General features: G+C 45.9%; 1 protein-coding gene and 1 pseudogene across 1 annotated transcript in view; one reads left to right on the top strand and one right to left on the bottom strand.

The window, feature by feature from the left end:
• On the top strand, positions 1-8,706 carry LOC139403144 (fibrinogen-like protein 1; annotated as a pseudogene).
• A 1,350-nt stretch (positions 8,707-10,056) lies between these two features.
• The window catches only part of LOC139403137 (microtubule-associated tumor suppressor 1 homolog), a 73,009-nt gene continuing 63,109 nt past the window's right edge, over positions 10,057-19,956 (bottom strand). The window contains exons 9-15 of the mRNA XM_071146844.1: positions 17,370-17,584; positions 16,388-16,493; positions 16,026-16,099; positions 15,746-15,841; positions 15,008-15,124; positions 13,760-13,857; positions 10,057-11,220 (exon numbers count right to left, since the gene is read on the bottom strand). Of these exons, the coding sequence (XP_071002945.1) occupies positions 11,004-11,220; positions 13,760-13,857; positions 15,008-15,124; positions 15,746-15,841; positions 16,026-16,099; positions 16,388-16,493; positions 17,370-17,584 (923 nt within the window). The 3' untranslated portion in view covers positions 10,057-11,003. The remainder of the gene's footprint in view (positions 11,221-13,759; positions 13,858-15,007; positions 15,125-15,745; positions 15,842-16,025; positions 16,100-16,387; positions 16,494-17,369; positions 17,585-19,956) is intronic.

Genomic DNA, 19,956 nt, shown 5'->3' on the forward strand with positions numbered 1-19,956 from the left:
ATGCCGGCATCAACAGGCTTTCTGTAGGTCACCCAGCATCAATTGGAGGTAGCTGGAGTTGGATACATGTCAGCTCTACACCAGCCAGCTCTCCCTCAGACACTTGCCTGGAGGCCTGGTCACATCAGACAAATACCTCTGGGCAGAATCACATCAGCATGTAAACACACCTCACCTCACGATCAGACCATTCAGGCCACACCTCTGAACACACCTTACTACAGCTCACCTTAGCTATCATGTGAACCAGCGGTATTCACATCTTACCCTATTAAGGTCCAGAGCCTGCTGGTTTTCTGTTTTACCTGATAATTAATTGCGCCCACCTGGTGTCCCAGGTCTAAATCAGCCCCTGATTGGAGGGGAATAATGAGAAAAAAACAACAGTGGAACTGGCTTGACGTCCTGGGGCCGTATCCACAAAGTGTCTCAGAGTGCTGATCTGAGATCAGTTTAGCCTTTTAGTTCATAATGAATAAGACTGAATGGACAGATACATTTATTAAAACACATTCCAATATTAATATATATATTTTGATATGAGGAAGAAAAGCCTTATGCATGTATTTTGTTTAACTAGGCAAATCAGTTAAGAACAAATTCTTATTTACAATGACGGCCTAATTATGAAAAAAGATCTGAATCAAACCCATGGAATTAATAGAAGTAAATCAAAACTAGAGCTAAAACATGAAACAAGGGGAATGTTGACTTTAGGCAGGGAAAGTTACAAGTCGTTGAACTCAAATAAGAGTCGGAAGGGCCATGTTTGAGAGGACGCCAGTAAAAGGTGGTATTGTATCACCAGTTGGGTTATGAGAAGGGAGGATAGATAGAGGGAAGACACTACAAAAGGCAGCCCCTCTTCCTACGCAATAGACCATGAGACACAACAAGGTTTAATCAGAAGGTCAATGGCCAGACTATGGTGGGAAGTCACTAGCCATTTTTCAAAGTACAGCAGAACACTCGTGCTGACTCCGATGTTTAGACACTAGTGTCCTGCGTCCCAAATGGAACCCTATTCCCTATATAGTGTACTACCACTGACCAGGTGCCATTTGGGATGCAACCAGTGTCTTCCATGGTGGGTTGTCAGAGGGTAGGGTGAACAGAGCGTCAGTAACACTGGTGGTTGAACACAGCTCACACGCCATGGCAGGAGCGTCCACCATAGTAGTTTTGGGGCTTTTGTTCTTCACGGAATGCCACTCGGTAAGATTTATTTACATTTTGATTGGCTTTGGTTCATATTGTGCATAATTCTACTTCCTTAACACCCACATACGTTGTGATGATGACATCGTATGTGCCATTTTGGTGTATTCTGCATGCACCTGCATGTATGTTTGTGTGTGTGTTTGTGTGTGCATGCATCGTCTGTCTCTGCATCCAAATATAGTTTATATCAGATTACATCATAACAGGTTTCTGTATTTATGTTATTGTTTAATGTACTGAGATTAGCATTTGTAGGCAAACACATAAAATGAACAAACTTGTTCCTTTATCTTATCTTGAAAACTGTGATAGAACGGATCATTCTGATTACTTTTTAAAAAACGGTTTTGTTAAATGAGTTGTATAGCCTGAGAGAGTGAACAGGGTCCCCCTCTCCCCCTGTCTGTCCTGTCCACTAGGCCCCAGTGCAGTGTGGGGAGATGGTGGGGCGTCTGCAGGCTGAGATGGAGGACCTGGTGAGGGTGATCAACGACCAGTACCGCTACATCCAGGGGCTTCACCTCAGCCAGGCCCAGAAGCTGCCCCAGATCCCCCAGACACACCTCCAGACTGGGGGCCAGTACAAAGGTCAGGCAGGGGGTAGAACCCCATAGTTCCTTTTGTTAATGTGGAATTCTATGGGTAGAACATAGAATGAATGGAATGTCTTTTTACTGAACTGGATTTAGTTTTTTTGTGTGATTCATGTTTGATTAGCAATTCAATTTAGTTTTTAAAACAGACATAAATAGTGAAAGATAATGCGCTGTATAAGGAATGGATTGGGTGCCATTTGGTGTGCAAGCACTGTAACCATGTCCTCTGTGTGTCAGACTGTGCTGAGATCTTTAAGGATGGGAACTCCGTTAGTGGCCTGTATATGATCAGACCGGACCAGGCTCCCTCCTCCTTCATGGTGTTCTGTGACATGAGTGATGGAGGAGGCTGGACTGTCTTCCAGAGGAGAAAGGACGGAACGGAGTCCTTCGACAGGTAGGTGGAAAGAAAACGTGTGATAAAAGGGCCTAAAGTGGCTACATTTAAGACCTACACGTCTCCTGTAAGACCTTATGACCTGTGAACCGCACCAGATACAGACAACATCATGGTGTCATCATACTCTTTATAATGTGATCTAACTGATGGAATATGACCAGACTCTGACTTACACATTCACATTCATTTATTCAACACTATAAATATGAATATCTCAAAACGACATTTTTTTTAATTTAAAACAAATGTTAAGATATTGTTTGGAACAATATACCCTACAAGTACATCATATTTCCAGAGTGGGCACTTTGGTACTTTTAATGATATAACTCAAACATCCTTCCTCCCAATTACATTTTTGTGAGAATTGCCAAAACAATCTGAGATATTAAAACATTTCTCTCGCGCTGGCGTGGAATCTCGTTGGTTTCAGGTTTAGCATCACGTGCATGTGGGTGTGTCTCCCTCCCTCTACAGAGCGTGGGTGGAGTATAAGCATGGTTTTGGAGACAGCGAGTCAGACGGAGAGTTCTGGCTAGGGAACGACCCCCTACACTACCTCACCTCTCAAGGTGAAGAGGAAAACCTACAACTAGGGCCAAGAGCTTTTCCCCACCACGATCTGACCAGGAAAAACTCCCGGCCCCTAGGAACAGGCTGTAATAGTAATATGACCCAGAGTTTTTCCTGGCCTTAGTCAGGTTATAACTAGGACACAGAGTTTTCCTAGTCAGGTAACAACTCTTGGCTAGAAAAAACATCTAAAAGGCATGTGGCCAAATTCACATGGAATGTACCTAATAATGAGTTGCTTTTATATTACATAGACCTTTTAACTACAATCAAGCTTAAAGAGCCCAATTTCCAACTTGAGATAAGTTGACTTAAAATGGACTCAAGTCCAAAAATGTTGACATAAGTCAATCTTTTATTGGCTTAAGTCCTTGTTAAGTTCACTTATCTCAAGTCTGATCGTGGCCCCGAGTGCTTTACATTGTACGAGGCCACAGCAACTCAACTCATCCACCACCACTACTGTCTCACCCACCTGGGTGACAATCGGTGGCCATTTTGGCTCTTTATGACCGGTATTTGACTCTGTTTTCTAGGCGACTACAACCTAAAGATCAACATGGAGGACTTTGACGGAAACCAGCGCTTCGCCAAGTACAAAAACATGAAAGTTGATGATGAAAAGGTACACGTGAACACAACACCACGGTCTTCACAGCAGACATTCCTCACACGGAACAGACACGCTTTTCCCATAACATTGGGTGTCACTATTTTGTCTACTCTTGTTCAAACTGTACAAAGGGCAGTTGAGATCTTGATAGAACGTAATGAACAAGAACGTTTGTAGTATCTCTCCTTCCTTTGTCTTTAACCCAACCCCCCCCCCCTTCCCTTTCTTTGTTGACATAAGTCCTTGTTCGCAAAAAAAACGAACCAATCTACTGTTCATACTGTATAAACTGGGGATTTCCAGGACTAGTATACAGAGCATGCGCTGATCAGCTGACATTTTCCACCTCTCACTGACCATGTCTGTAATAGCTTTTGTGTTTCAAGTTAACCACTATAGTTCCTGTGCCCAAGGAGGCCAAGGTAACCTGTCTAAATGTCTTCTGCCCTGTAGCACTCACAACTGTAGCAATGAAATGCTTTGAAAGGCTGGTCATGGCTCACATCAACACCATTATCCCAGACACACTGGACCCACTCCAATTTACATACCGCCCCAACAGATCCACAGATGACGCAATCTCCATTGCACTCCACACTGCCCTCTCCCGCCTGGATAAGAGGAACGCCTATGTGAGAATGTTGCTCATTGACTACAGCTCAGCGTTCAAATAATAGTGCCCTCCAAGCTCATTACTAATCTCAGGACCCTGGGACTGAACACCTGCCTCTGCAACTGAATCCTGGACTTCCTGCTGGGCCGCCCCCAGGTGGTGAGGATTGTCAACATCAGATCCACCACACTGATCCTCAACACGGGAGCCCCTCAGGGTGCACGGCCGCGCACAACTCCAATACCGTCATTAAGTTTACTGACGGCATGACAGTGGTAGGCCCGATAACCAACGACGATGAGACAGCCTATAGCAGGGCGCTCCAACCCTGTCCCTAGAGAGGTACCTTCCTGTAGGTTTTCATTCCAACCCGTTGTAATCACCTGATTCAGTTAATCAACCAGCTGATTATTAGAATCAGGTGTGCTAGATTATGGTTGCAGTGAAAACCTACAGGACGGTAGCTCTCCAGGGACAAGGTTTGAGAGCTCTGGCCTATAGGGAGGTCAGTGACATGGCAGTGTGGTGCCAGGAAATGGTTGGTCGAGGACGCCCCCATCCACATTGATGGGGCTGTAGTGGAGTGGGTCGAGAGCTTCAAGTTCCTCTGTGTCCACATCGCTAAGGAACTAACATGGTCCATACACACCAACACAGTCCTGAAGAAGGCATGACAATGCCTCTTCCACCTCAGGAGGCTGAGGCTGATTTGTGATGGGCCCTCAGATCCTCAAAAAGTTCCACAGCTGCACCATTGAGAGCATCTTAACTGGCTGCATCACTGCTTGGTACGGCAACTGCTTTGCATTCGACCACAAGGTGCTACAGAGGATAGTGCATATGGCCCAGTCCATAACTGGGCCGAGCTCCCTGCTGTCCAGGACCTCTATACCAGGCGGTGTCAGAGGAAGGCCCTAAAAATGATAAAACACTCCAGCCACCCAAGTCATGGATTGTTCTCTCTGCTCCCACACGGCAAGCGGTACCGATGCACCAAGTCTGGAACCAACAGGACCCTGAACAGCTTCTACCCCCTAGCCTTAAGACTGCTAAATAGTTAACCAAATAGCTACCTAGATTATTTGCATTGACCCCCATCTGCACTAACTCTTTTGACTCATCACATACGCTGCTGCTACTTCTTATTATATATCCTGTTACCTAGTCACTTTACCCCTACCTATATGTACATATCTACCTGAATTACCTCGTACTCCTGCACATCGACTCGGCTATGTACACGGGGCACCAGTACCAAGGTATCGCTACTCATTCTGCATTTATTATTAAGTGTTATTACTTTTCTATTATTTTCTTTCTCTCTGCATTGTTGGGAAGGAGCGGTGAGTAAGTATTTCACTGTTAGTCTACACCTGTTGTTTCTCTCTGCATTGTTGGGAAGGAGCGGTGAGTAAGTATTTCACTGTTAGTCTACACCTGTTGTTTCTCTCTGCATTGTTGGGAAGGAGCGGTGAGTAAGTATTTCACTGTTAGTCTACACCTGTTGTTTCTCTCTGCATTGTTGGGAAGGAGCGGTGTGTAAGTATTTCACTGTTAGTCTACACCTGTTGTTTCTCTCTGCATTGTTGGGAAGGAGCGGTGAGTAAGTATTTCACTGTTAGTCTACACCTGTTGTTTCTCTCTGCATTGTTGGGAAGGAGCGGTGAGTAAGTATTTCACTGTTAGTCTACACCTGTTGTTTCTCTCTGCATTGTTGGGAAGGAGCGGTGAGTAAGTATTTCACTGTTAGTCTACACCTGTTGTTTCTCTCTGCATTGTTGGGAAGGAGCGGTGAGTAAGTATTTCACTGTTAGTCTACACCTGTTGTTTCTCTCTGCATTGTTGGGAAGGAGCGGTGAGTAAGTATTTCACTGTTAGTCTACACCTGTTGTTTCTCTCTGCATTGTTGGGAAGGAGCGGTGAGTAAGTATTTCACTGTTAGGTCTACACCTGTTGTTTCTCTCTGCATTGTTGGGAAGGAGCGGTGAGTAAGTATTTCACTGTTAGTCTACACCTGTTGTTTCTCTCTGCATTGTTGGGAAGGAGCGGTGAGTAAGTATTTCACTGTTAGGTCTACACCTGTTGTTTCTCTCTGCATTGTTGGGAAGGAGCGGTGAGTAAGTATTTCACTGTTAGTCTACACCTGTTCTTTCTCTCTGCATTGTTGGGAAGGAGCGGTGAGTAAGTATTTCACTGTTAGTCTACACCTGTTGTTTCTCTCTGCATTGTTGGGAAGGAGCGGTGAGTAAGTATTTCACTGTTAGTCTACACCTGTTGTTTCTCTCTGCATTGTTGGGAAGGAGCGGTGAGTAAGTATTTCACTGTTAGTCTACACCTGTTGTTTCTCTCTGCATTGTTGGGAAGGAGCGGTGAGTAAGTATTTCACTGTTAGTCTACACCTGTTGTTTCTCTCTGCATTGTTGGGAAGGAGCGGTGAGTAAGTATTTCACTGTTAGTCTACACCTGTTGTTTCTCTCTGCATTGTTGGGAAGGAGCGGTGAGTAAGTATTTCACTGTTAGGTCTACACCTGTTGTTTCTCTCTGCATTGTTGGGAAGGAGCGGTGAGTAAGTATTTCACTGTTAGTCTACACCTGTTGTTTCTCTCTGCATTGTTGGGAAGGAGCGGTGAGTAAGTATTTCACTGTTAGTCTACACCTGTTGTTTCTCTCTGCATTGTTGGGAAGGAGCGGTGAGTAAGTATTTCACTGTTAGTCTACACCTGTTGTTTCTCTCTGCATTGTTGGGAAGGAGCGGTGAGTAAGTATTTCACTGTTAGTCTACACCTGTTGTTTCTCTCTGCATTGTTGGGAAGGAGCGGTGAGTAAGTATTTCACTGTTAGGTCTACACCTGTTGTTTCTCTCTGCATTGTTGGGAAGGACCGGTGAGTAAGTATTTCACTGTTAGGTCTACACCTGTTGTTTCTCTCTGCATTGTTGGGAAGGAGCGGTGAGTAAGTATTTCACTGTTAGGTCTACACCTGTTGTTTCTCTCTGCATTGTTGGGAAGGAGCGGTGAGTAAGTATTTCACTGTTAGGTCTACACCTGTTGTTTCTCTCTGCATTGTTGGGAAGGAGCGGTGAGTAAGTATTTCACTGTTAGTCTACACCTGTTGTTTCTCTCTGCATTGTTGGGAAGGAGCGGTGAGTAAGTATTTCACTGTTAGTCTACACCTGTTGTTTCTCTCTGCATTGTTGGGAAGGAGCGGTGAGTAAGTATTTCACTGTTAGTCTACACCTGTTGTTTCTCTCTGCATTGTTGGGAAGGAGCGGTGAGTAAGTATTTCACTGTTAGTCTACACCTGTTGTTTCTCTCTGCATTGTTGGGAAGGAGCGGTGAGTAAGTATTTCACTGTTAGTCTACACCTGTTGTTTACGAAGCATGGGACAAATACAATGTGATTTGAATGTCCTTGAGCAAAGGTCCTGGGGAAAACCAGCAATCCTCTTCATTCACCTTCTCAGCAGTATTCAAAAACATACATCTCAGCAGTGCTCTGTTTAGGAGAACATTGACTGTGTTACAGTATAAGCATGTTACATTCTTTGGTCTATCACTCCTGGTCATCAGCCTATTACCTAAAGTTGTGGTGCCTTTTACACTTGGCGTGGGTAATTCTGGCCCAGGACTTCTGCAGTGTGTGCACACCAATGTAGGCATTTGTTTGAGGTCTAAATTGAAGACTACAATTAGTTGAAATTTGAGATCAGGTGTTAGGTTAAAGGGGATAGTTCAGTGATTTTACATAGTTAAATATTCAAAATCACTGAATTATTTCCCCATAAAATTCTTAAAAAGTTACTCCCTAAAATACTACTCTTCCCCCTCCAGAACCAGTATAAGCTTCATCTGGGTGAGTACACTGGCAATGCGGGGGACGCCCTCCCCGAAGCCCACTCCCGTCCCAGTGGGCAGTGGAACAGTCTAGGGGCCGGTCAACTGGGAGTCAAGTTCAGTACCTACGACCATCCAAACAAGGACGATGAGAAGTGTATCCGCCATGACATGTCAGGCTGGTGGTTCAGCAAGTATGACCTTCTGTATTACTGTGGAGATTTAGTAACCTCTGAACAACAGAGTATAGGCTTTCTGTATTACTGTGGAGATTCAGTAACCTCTCAACAGAGTATTGACCTTCTGCATTACTGTGGAGATTCAGTAACCTCTCAACAGAGTATTGGCCTTCTGCATTACTGTGGAGATTCAGTAACCTCTCAGCATAGTATTGACATTCTGTATTACTGTGGATATTCAGTAACCTCTGAACAACAGAGTATTGACCTTCTGCATTATGATATTTATGCCTCTAACTTTCTCACTAATCATTATTCACGATTCATTCACACTTATCGTAATCATTATTGTAATCATGGTAGCATAGATCTGGCAATGTCCAAGCAATGGAACGCGACCTTCTACTCTGAATCTCAGATGTTGGTGTCATTCTGCGTCTCTCCACCAGGTGTGAGTCTGGCAACTTGAACGGTCACTACTACAACGGGCCGTACCAAGCGGCGATGGATGACGGGGTGGTCTGGTACACCTGGCACGGCTGGTGGTATTCAATCAAATCCGTAGTCATGATGATCCGGGCCTCCGACGTCCATCCGGCTGGATCTGATGTCCAACTGACCAGAACGCCAGACGACATCGATCCTGTTAAGAGTTTTGCCTCAATTAGGATAGGCTGAAGGTGGTGTTACATCATAGAGAACCTCCAATCATAACAATCTTGATGCTAATTGAGGTAAAACAGTAATTCTGCTCATAGATTATTAAAGGATTCCATTTATTTTCATCGTCAATTGCAGACCAAAAATGTATTTCAGCTTTTAACCCAACCCCTTTGAATCAGAGAGGTGGGGGGGGGGGGGGGGGGGGCTGCCACATTGGGTGCCAGAGGAGCTGTTGTTGTTCATTCCAACTGGCAAACTTTTGGCCATTTGCCCAACGTTTTAACTTGCTAGGCCACCTGCTGCTAGCCCATATGCATGTGATCTACACATCCAGCCCAAAGCAGGAGGTTTAAAACATACTTTCTTAGTCGCCAATGTACCGGAGCATGTCTTTCACTGTTAAAAATAACAACGTGAATGTGACTGTTGGCCGATTGTTTTTGTGACTGTTGGCCAATGTTTTTCTTTTATAAATAATGGTACAATTGTGTACTTTCCACTCAAATAATTTCAGATTGTGACTCAATTTTAATAAAATGTTAACTATGATCAACTCTTACTTTAACATAAATATTGCCTATATTTCCCGCCCCAGAGTTCTCACTTGCAACCAGACTGGGCACGTTCCAGGTCGTTCTCGCTGGGCACGTTCCAGGTCGTTCTCGCTGGGCACGTTCCAGGTCGTTCTCGCTGGGCACGTTCCAGGTCGTTCTCGCTGGGCACGTTCCAATCCAACATTCCAATCTCAAAAGAAACTGCTCTATCATATAAATGGGCTTCCTCAGACAAACAGTTCTCCAGACATTGTGAGATCTAATCTACTGCACAGATCCACTGCGCTAAAGACAACCTGGAACACGCCCATTTTTCTCCCCGTGGTTTAAGCCAACCCTTAAAACATTCACTAGTTTCTACCTGTTAATAATGCAGCCAGAGATAACAGACACTAGACATGACTGAATAGTGTGTGCAAACAAACCAGTAGTACATTACAGACAGACAGAGCACCAAAACCTCACCAGTGAAAAGAGAGTGCATTACTTCCATGTTAAAGCACAGTAGAGTGGTCGTAGAGGAGATTTGAGGCCACTGAGGTAGGTGTTAAATGGGTGATCTGTGCCCTCCAGGGTGGATTCCTTTCTCTAGGTACTACTGCACAACAACAAGATTGAGATTGACACACACACACACACACACACACACTGCTTCGCCATAGCGGTCAATCATTTTGACAGGTAAAGGACTTGTGTGTATAACCAATCTCTTCCAATGTATCACATTATACAAATACCTATATGTCCCTAATCATATCCACTATTTACTTATGTATTTATAGAGGGATAATAAATATAACATTGATGTAGATTTTTTTTTAAATAGTTTGTTTATTTACCTTTTAAAATGAAACAAAATGATGGTCAGTTTGAGGCATTCTTGGAGACGTGGAGAGGTTTGAGAGAACATTGGCTCGACACAAAGTTGTGGAGTTTTGGACTGGGAACATTCTGAGTGATAAAGCACAGATGGGTAAATACATTCCACACTTTTATTACGGTAGAGAGATGAAGGGTTGGGATTAAAGTTCACTTTAACTGAATATCCGCGCCCAGATAGAGACTGTTTATACAACGGGTCAAAAGCTCGTTGGATAAAGCTCTGCTCTTCAATAAATCACCCTAAAAGTCTCTACCAAAGATGGCGGATAAATTAAGATGCCCCACTCAGGCCATTTACCATAGATTTTTTTTTTAATTGACTGTATATGAACCAGAAAAAATGTCTCACTTCCACTTCCGTCTCTGGCCTATACCATTTTAACATTTTCAAAACTACATCCAAGGTTTTTCGCACAAACTTTATTCGGGGAGCGGGGAACACGATGCACAAATAAAAGAAGGAGAATCAAAACGAGCTGAGAAGCTATGTACAAACCCTGAGGTTTAAGTTGCCTGTTCTTTCTCTCTGCTGAGGGGAAAAAAAGTGAGAGAAATCAGGCAGAAAAGAACGAAGGCAGAATTGTCCCACGCTTTTAAGTAAGTGCATCTGTGCAACATTGTCTTCTCTTTCTGGGAGCAAAGAAAACGTCTGTACAAGTCATTGTGGGCAGAAGCCAAAACTGCAGCGTCATCATATGAAGTAGTCCATCCGTATTTGGAACAGCTTTGTCTCCTTGAGAGGCTGGGGTTGGTGATCTGGGGGGTAGGAGGTAAGGGACTGTAGAGGGGGGTTGTCTCTAGGGTGTGTTGGAGGGGGTATCCACACAAACACTCACACACTCTCTTTATCTCTCTCCCCTTGGTATCTAGTTTGGGTTATCTGCTGGGCGAGAGTGGGGCTGCGGCAGTGGGGAAGGAAGCCGAGTTGCCGGGCGAGTGGAAGGGCGAGGAGGGCGATAGGCGGCGGGGGCTGGCCAGGTCTCCGTTGTGCAGCTTCCACAGCAGCTCCTCATTCTCCATGGAGAGACGCTTGTTGACCTTGGACTCCTTCTGCAGGGTCTGCTGCAGCATGGCCTGCTCACTGGACAACTGCCTGCAGGAGACACAGAGAGGAGAGAGATGTCAGAGAGGGAAGATACACACAGAGAGGAAAGAGGACAGAGAGGGAAGAGAAGTCAGAGAGGAGAGAGAGGACAGAGAGGAAAGATACACACAGAGAGGAGAGAGAGGACAGAGAGGAAAGAGAAGTCAGAGAGGAGAGAGAGGACAGAGAGGAAAGATACACACAGAGAGGAGAGAGAGGACAGAGAGGAAAGAGAAGTCAGAGAGGAGAGAGAGGACAGAGAGGGAAGATACACACAGAGAGGAGAGAGAGGAGAGATACACACAGAGAGGAGAGAGAGTTCAGAGAGGAAAGATACACACAGAGGAGAGAGAGGTCAGAGAGGGAAGATACACACAGAGAGGAGAGAGGAGAGAGAGGGAAGATACACACAGAGAGGAGAGAGGAGAGAGAGGGAAGATACACACAGAGCGGAGAGGACAGAGAGGAGAGAGATGTCAGAGAGGAGAGAGAGGACAGAGAGGACAGAGGTCAGAGAGGGAAGATACACACAGAGGAGAGAGGAGAGAGAGGGAAGATACACACAGAGAGGAGAGAGAGGGAAGATACACACAGAGGAGAGAGAGGAGAGAGAGGTCAGAGAGGGAAGATACACAGAGAGGAGAGAGAGGGAAGATACACACAGAGAAGAGAGAGAGGAGAGAGAGGGAAGATACACACAGAGGAGAGAGAGGTCAGAGAGGGAAGATACACACAGAGGAGAGAGAGAAGAGAGAGAGGGAAGATACACACAGAGAGGAGAGAGAGGTCAGAGAGGGAAGATACACACAGAGAGGAGAGAGAGGAGAGAGAGGGAAGATACACACAGAGAGGAGAGAGAGGTCAGAGAGGGAAGATACACACCAAGAGGAGAGAGAGGAGAGAGAGGGAAGATACACACAGAGAGGAGAGAGAGGAGAGATACACACAGAGAGGAGAGAGAGTTCAGAGAGGAAAGATACACACAGAGGAGAGAGAGGTCAGAGAGGAAAGATACACACAGAGGAGAGAGAGGACAGATAGGAGAGAGAAGTCAGAGAGGACAGAGAGGACAGAGAGGAGAGAGAGGTCAGAGATGAGAGAGAGGACAGAGAGGGAAGATACACACAAAGAGGAGAGAGAGGACAGAGAGGAGAGAAAGATACACACAGAGAAGAGAGAGGTCAGAGAGGAAAGATACACACAGAGGAGAGAGAGGACAGATAGGAGAGAGAAGTCAGAGAGGACAGAGAGGACAGAGAGGAGAGAGAGGTCAGAGATGAGAGAGAGGAGAGAGAGGGAAGATACACACAAAGAGGAGAGAGAGGACAGAGAGGGAAGATACACACAGAGGGGAGAGAAAGGTCAGAGAGGGAAGATGCACACCAAGAGGAGAGAGAGGAGAGAGAGGGAAGATACACACAGAGAGGAGAGAGAGGAGAGAGAGGGAAGATACACACAGAGGAGAGAGAGGTCAGAGAGGGAAGATACACACAGAGAGGAGAGAGAGGAGAGATACACACAGAGAGGAGAGAGAGTTCAGAGAGGAAAGATACACACAGAGGAGAGAGAGGTCAGAGAGGGAAGATACACACAGAGGAGAGAGAGAACAGATAGGAGAGAGAAGTCAGAGAGGAGAGAGAAGACAGAGAGGAGAGAAAGATACACACAGAGAAGAGAGAGGTCAGAGAGGAAAGATACACACAGAGAAGAGAGAGGACAGATAGGAGAGAGAAGTCAGAGAGGAGAGAGAGGACAGAGAGGAGAGAGAGGTCAGAGATGAGAGAGAGGAGAGAGAGGGAAGATACACACAAAGAGGAGAGAGAGGACAGAGAGGAGAGAGAGGACAGAGAGGACAGAGGTCAGAGAGGGAAGATACACACAGAGGAGAGAGGAGAGAGAGGGAAGATACACACAGAGGAGAGAGAGGACAGATAGGAGAGAGAAGTCAGAGAGGAGAGAGAGGACAGAGAGGAGAGAAAGATACACACAGAGGAGAGAGAGGTCAGAGAGGAAAGATACACACAGAGGAGAGAGAGGACAGATAGGAGAGAGAAGTCAGAGAGGAGAGAGAGGACAGAGAGGAGAGAGAGGTCAGAGATGAGAGAGAGGAGAGAGAGGGAAGATACACACAAAGAGGAGAGAGAGGACAGAGAGGAGAGAGAGGACAGAGAGGGAAGATACACACAGAGGGGAGAGAGAGGTCAGAGAGGGAAGATACACACAGAGGAGAGAGAGGGAAGATACACACAGAGGAGAGAGAGGAGAGAGAGGGAAGATACACAGAGGAGAGAGAGGGAAGATACACACAGAGGAGAGAGAGGAGAGAGAGGGAAGATACACAGAGGAGAGAGAGGGGAGAGAGGAAGACGCACACAAAGTGAAGGTGGTTCACTGAACAGCCTCTATTACAGCAACACAGAGAAACGGACACATAGGAACACACACATTCTTATAACTACATTTGCATGCTAGAAACCCTGCTGGAAGGACAAATGGTGAAGATGAGGATTCTGGAGAGAGATGAGTCACTCCTCTCCGCAGTACGTACTTGGAGAGTGCGGTGTGTTTGTCCATGCGGGCCCTGTAGTCTTCGTTCTCCTGCTGGACTTTGTTCAGACGCTCCTCCAGCTTCACGTTGCTCTCCATCTGGCGCCAGACAGACAACACAAATGGAAAAGTTCAAATTAGATATTTCTCCCCACTCCTGTACTTGAATCATGCCATGATAATATGTACTTGTTTACATTTATAGATTTGCTCGCAGCATCGCATTAATGGAAACAAAGACTGTTCTCAGGGCAGGCTTATGTTGGAATCGTGTCTGGGACAATTTTAGCATTTTAGCTAACCTCTTTCCTAACCTTAACCTAATTCTCCTAACCTGCCACGTTAATTCTCCTAACCTGCCACGTTAATTCTCCTAACCTGCCACGTTAATTATCCTAACCTGCCACGTTAATTCTCCTAACCTGCCACGTTAATTCTCCTAACCTGCCAGGTTAATTCTCCTAACCTGCCACATTAATTATCCTAACCTGCCAGGTTAATTCTCCTAACCTGCCACGTTAATTCTCCTAACCTGCCACGTTAATTCTCCTAACCTGCCACATTAATTCTCCTAACCTGCCACGTTAATTCTCCTGGGAAGAGTCTTGGTTTCCACTAATGCGACACAGCGATTTGCTCACTCGATCACGTGACATATGCAATGAATCTCTAATAGAAGGCTGGTGTCTGTGCCCACCATTAAACACTGATGATGGCTTGATGCACAAACGGTTGTGTTTTGTTTTCATCTTTTATTTATGCACAATAAACTTCAGGGCACCAGAAAGTCCCAATAGCTGTGGATGATCTCAGTGTGCAGGTCTTCACCGCTCCTAGGTGGTTTAGGCCCAGGATTCTAATCAGCACTTTGAGACAAAGGTATTTGTTTAACTAGGTTGCTCTGAAGCCTGCGGCGAGGCAGACTCAATCTTTCCACTCATGACTCAATATTCGTGGGGCATTTATGCAGTTTTGTTTTGCACCAAAATGATTCTCTATGTGGTGACTCCCAAGGCTGAAGACAATCTATCACGAGTTTGAACGGCCAAACAAACCCTTACTAAAACACTCCGTCTACACAGGAATGTGTGTGTGTCTCATAAGGGATGACATAAGATGGCGCACCCTTTCAGTGATGTACAGAGAGAGCTAGCGAAGACAACAGCGAACATACACCGGGGCAAGCTCAGGGCATGCGTGTGTGTGTGTGTAGGCGCGTTTTCATTGACGAGTGTGCGTACGTCCTCACCAGCTTGTCCATCTGCATAAGTTTCTTGTCCTGTTGATGAAGCTGTTTGGTCTTTATCTCCAGAACCACCTTAAGACTCTCCAGCTCCTGTCCCAGATACAACACATGGGAGTCCTTCTATAGGGAGAGATAGGAAGAGGGGGCGAGGGAGAGAGAGAGATAGAGAGAGGAAGAGAGAGGGGGAGAGAGAAGGATGGGGAAGAGAGAAAAATGGGGGGAAGAGAGAGAGAGAGAATGTCATTCACAAACCAGAGTCCTATTCCTAACCTCTTCTATCCCCTACAAACTGTTGTTCCAGACAAACAACAGTCTCAATAACCCACTTTAAGTTGGATGATTGCAGTACCAGAGTGGTGGGTTTGATTCCCAAATGAAACTAAATATGCATGAGTCACTGTGGATATATCCCCAAACACCGCCATCTCAGAAACAGACACAATGACCAGTGCTGCATGTCCATTAGCAACCAACAGGGGGCAGTATTCCACCAGTAAAAAGACCATAAGGCCCAATAACAACAAAAAAGAAGCAGTAAACTAGGACATCTGTCTCACAGCAGTAGTATTGTTGACTGAGGTACACAGTGTACCAGAACAATAGCATTCTTCAGCACCTTCCTGTGTCCATGGGGCTCTGGGCATAATTAGACCACTACATAGGGTGTCATCATATTCCTGTGTCCATGGGGCTCTGGGCATAATTAGACCACTACATAGGGTGCCATCATGTTCCTTTTACCTGGTTATTCTCTGCCAGAATCCTCCTCCTCTCCTCCTCCGCTCGCAGCTTCTCGCTCAGCGCCTCGTTCTCCAACGTGAGGTCCTGGATTTTCTCCTGTTGTGGGGGTGAGAGAGAGAGAGAAAGTGGTTGAGAGAGAGAGAGAGTTAAGTCAACGCTACAACAGTGTTCCTCCCTGATACTGAGTCTATATAAGACATACAGAAGATAGTAGTATCTGTATTGGGTAAACGTGTTGGTAAGGCTGTGATCAGGGAGGTACAGGGAACATGGATCTTACAGTGAGAGTGGCCTCCGTTTCCTTTAGTGTTTTGTCCAGGTTCTCCAAGTCCTGTTCCAGGGTTTTCCTGAGCTCTGCAAAACAACAACACACACACACACTGAGTCAATGATGGAGGAAAACTAGTCACTTATTCACCAATTAAACCACTTTGGATTAAACCTTTCTCATGTGAAAACCAACCAAGTGTGTGGATGCCTGAGATGGATGGATTGATGGGTGGATGGATTGATGGGTGGATGGATTGATGGGTGGATGGATTGGTGGGTGGATGGATGGGTTGAAACATGCATTTTAGGACAGAAGAATAGAGGGATGAATTTCAATGAGTTCTGTGAAGGTGTGTGGTTGTGTGTCCTCACCTTGGACAGCGGTGTCGTAGGTCAGTCTGAGCGTGTCCATCTGCTGAGCGTGGCTGGCCTCAGAGTTTCTCCTCAGAGTCTCATGTCTGCTCCTCATCTCCTCCAGCTGACAGAGAGAAGAAGAAAATGGATTGATTGACCATTCTATTTCCATGGGCTCCTCTCAGTAACACAAGTACGCCATTACAAGCTGAGCATCAGTTACGGGGTGAATCTCAATAGTCCAAGGTTTCCTCTTTATACTTCCAATTCATACTACTAATATTCCCCCCTACTATTATGACACATTTCAAGGTTATTGGTTGCGTACACAGTTTATCAGGTGTTATAGCGGGGGCAGTGAAATGCTGGTGTCACCTGCTCCTAACAGGGCAGTTCAAATGAGAAATAATACAATGAACTATGTGGAGTATCCAGTATTTAAATACACAGTGTGAAAGCAGCATAACAGAAACGGGAAGTCTTTTATGTCTCTATATACGCGGGGCAGCAGCGTTGTGTGTGTGTGTGTGTGTGTGTATGTGCAGGAGTCCGCGTGTGTATGAGGTGTGTGTTTTGTGTGTGGGAGTAGGTGTGCTAAAAAGTATATGATTTGGAACAAGCTGATGTGGATGATTTATCGCTAATTGAATTACCAGTTAGATGTAGGCCATAGAGGACTCAGGAAGTAATACTGCGTGCCAATTCATATTCATCCATGCCGCCCCGTTCTACCGCTGATGACATCAGGGAGTAATAACCATGGCAACGGTCGTAAATCTCGGGAAGCGTTTAGGAGTTGGGCGCTGTGTGTGGTGCGGTTGAGAGCCAGTGTAGTTGTTTCAGAAGTGCTCGAATGCTGTGTTCACGTGCTAGTCGGAACTAGGAAACTCCGACTTGCTAACAGGTTGTAGTTGAACACGTACCCCCGTTCAACCAGTTAACAAGTTGAACATTTCAGAGCCCGGTCACCACAAGCCCGGTCACCGCCTCGACCACTGACCTGCTGCTCCATGAGGGCGCGGCATTTGTCCGCCTCCTCCTGATAGGCCTGGTGCACCTTGTCCCACTCTGCCTGGTAGAAGGCCTTGAGCCTCTCCTCCAGGCCGGTCAGCTCAGCCTGGTGATCCCTCTGGACCCTCCGCACCGCCTCCTCCAGAGACACCCGCACCTCCTCCTTCTCCTTCTGCAGCCGCTCACAGCACTGGGACGAGGAGACTGGAGAGGGAGGGAGGGGGAGGAGAGGGAGGAGAGGGAGGGAGAGAGAGAGAGGGAGGGAGGGAGGGAGGGAGGGAGGGAGGGAGGGAGGGAGGGAGGGAGGGAGGGAGGGAGGGAGGGAGGGAGGGAGGGAGGGAGGGAGGGAGGGAGGGAGGGAGGGAGGGAGGGAGAAAGAGAGAGACCATGTCATTGTCACTTTGTATTTTAGAATTCACTTTCAAAACACAATTAACCAGAATGAGGCTCTATGATAAATAATGACTTCACTGTAATAAGAGGGCGACAGCGTTGGAATAACATCTAACGGCCAATTGGTGTTTTTGTAACAGCGTTGCATAAACACCAATTGGATGTGAACATCTGACGACGCACTGGAAAAATGCACCACTGTTCCAACATTGCGCAATCCAACCCCAACCTCTAATCCTGATCAGAATCATATGCACCCTTTCACACAGCACTTTACATGTCCGCTGAAAACTAAGGGCCGGATTCCAGGACCCACTAAACCAGGCCCTGAACTACAAAGCCCCTTCAACAGCAGATCTCCATTGAACGTAATTGTTTTGCCCAACCAGGAGTAGAATTCATTTGGGTCTAGTAGGCTATAACCTACTTAATCGACATCTAATGACAGGACTATATTTAAATACATATGTAATGATAGACCCATATATGTAATGATAATACCAGATTCCCACAGCGCAGCACAGAGCAGCCTGGACAGTTGACATTTCCTCATATCCTCCCCTGTGGGATTAACTCTGAGGCCTGTTGCCACGGCGATGTTGTCATAAAGGCCGGCAGCTGTGAGCCCGTTAACAGACGGGTCCTGTCTTTATTATGGGGTAACTAACAGAAAGGGTGTGTGTGTGTGTGTGGATTAGGGGCAGGTGTGACTGGCATGTGGCCCCCGTATTATGACATCAGCGCTGCCCCCCCACAAATTGTTTCATAACACGACATCATGGGTCAAGAAGGAACAAGGAAGGGAGCTGGAAAGAATGTGTATCTAAGGGCAGATCTAGGATCAGGATTTACTCAAGCCTGTTACTGTAGCCATTATCAGCTCAAGATAAAATTGATCTAGGATCAGATTTAAAGGGATAGTTCAGGATTTTAACAATGAATCCCCTTTATCTACTTCCCCAGATTAACATGAACTCGTGGATACCATTTATATGTATCTGTGTCCAGTACGAAGGGAGTTGGAGGTCGTTTCACAAGCCAACGCAAACCAGCAGACATATACAAAATGGTATCCATTAGTTCATCAGACTTCAGGAAGTAGATAACGGGCTTCAATGCCAAACCTGAAATATCACTAACTCAATCCGCAAATTTTAACTGTGACCATTATCCACTCATTATAAAGAGCCTAGAACTGTTAACCTCAGAACTGTCGGAAAGACAAATAAAATCCCTGGAAGTCAGACTGACAACGTTCTTTCACTAGCTTGAAGAGAAACGTATTGGCACAGGTTCTGCTGGTCAAACATACAGTAGACATAGCAGACTTGTTAGCACTTCTCAAAGTCTGACGTTAACAGACAGAGTTTTGAAGGAGGTGGTGAGAGTGAGATTCATACATTCCACAGTCATGTGTAAAAACAGGGGTCAAGGTTCAACAAGCACACCAAAGCCCCCGCTCATCAAACAGATGGTAGTCGATACATTTTCTGCTGAGGTTCGGTGGGAAAGAAAGTGCATCTATGCACGTGTTTGCTTTTAGGGGGAGAGGGCTTGGTACGGCAGTTAAAGGGTGTGTCCGGGCTTGTGTGTGTTGAGACTGAATGGTTTTCACTGTGTAGTAAAAGTATTGTTTGTATAAACGTGTGTGAGAGAGAAAAGTGTGTGAAGGAAGAAAACGACAGAATTGCAGTCGGAGTGTTGTGTGTGTGTGTCTATCATGCATGTGAGAGTGTGTGCCTGTCTGTTTAAAAGAGAAGGGGGCTTTCTAGCTCTCTATATCCCTGACAGCAGACGGCCGTTGGTATTGTTCATCAGAACCACATTGTACAGGCATTCCAACCAGATGCCTCTAAGGCATCTTGCACAGTTGGCGAGGATTGACGAGGTCTGGCAGGACGTCTGAGACGGTCATGGGGGCACGTGGGTAAAGTGAAACGGAGCACGTTTCCTCTCCCTTTCGTAACACATTACAACATCTGGGGTCTGGGCCAAGTCGAAGGAACAGAACAAGCCCATTCCTCTGGAACGCCACTCTGATGTCATTGGTGGAACAGAACAGAATGCCTTGTAATGTATGAAACACAGCCACAACAATGAGTGTTTCAACATGTTCACAAACACCTTCCCGCCTTGTTTGAAATGATCACCACTAAGAAAAATGGATAGCTGTCAGCATGGAT

The sequence above is a fragment of the Oncorhynchus clarkii genome, unplaced genomic scaffold (genome assembly GCF_045791955.1).
Source record: "Oncorhynchus clarkii lewisi isolate Uvic-CL-2024 unplaced genomic scaffold, UVic_Ocla_1.0 unplaced_contig_6758_pilon_pilon, whole genome shotgun sequence".
In the NCBI taxonomy this organism is placed as follows: domain Eukaryota; kingdom Metazoa; phylum Chordata; class Actinopteri; order Salmoniformes; family Salmonidae; genus Oncorhynchus; species Oncorhynchus clarkii.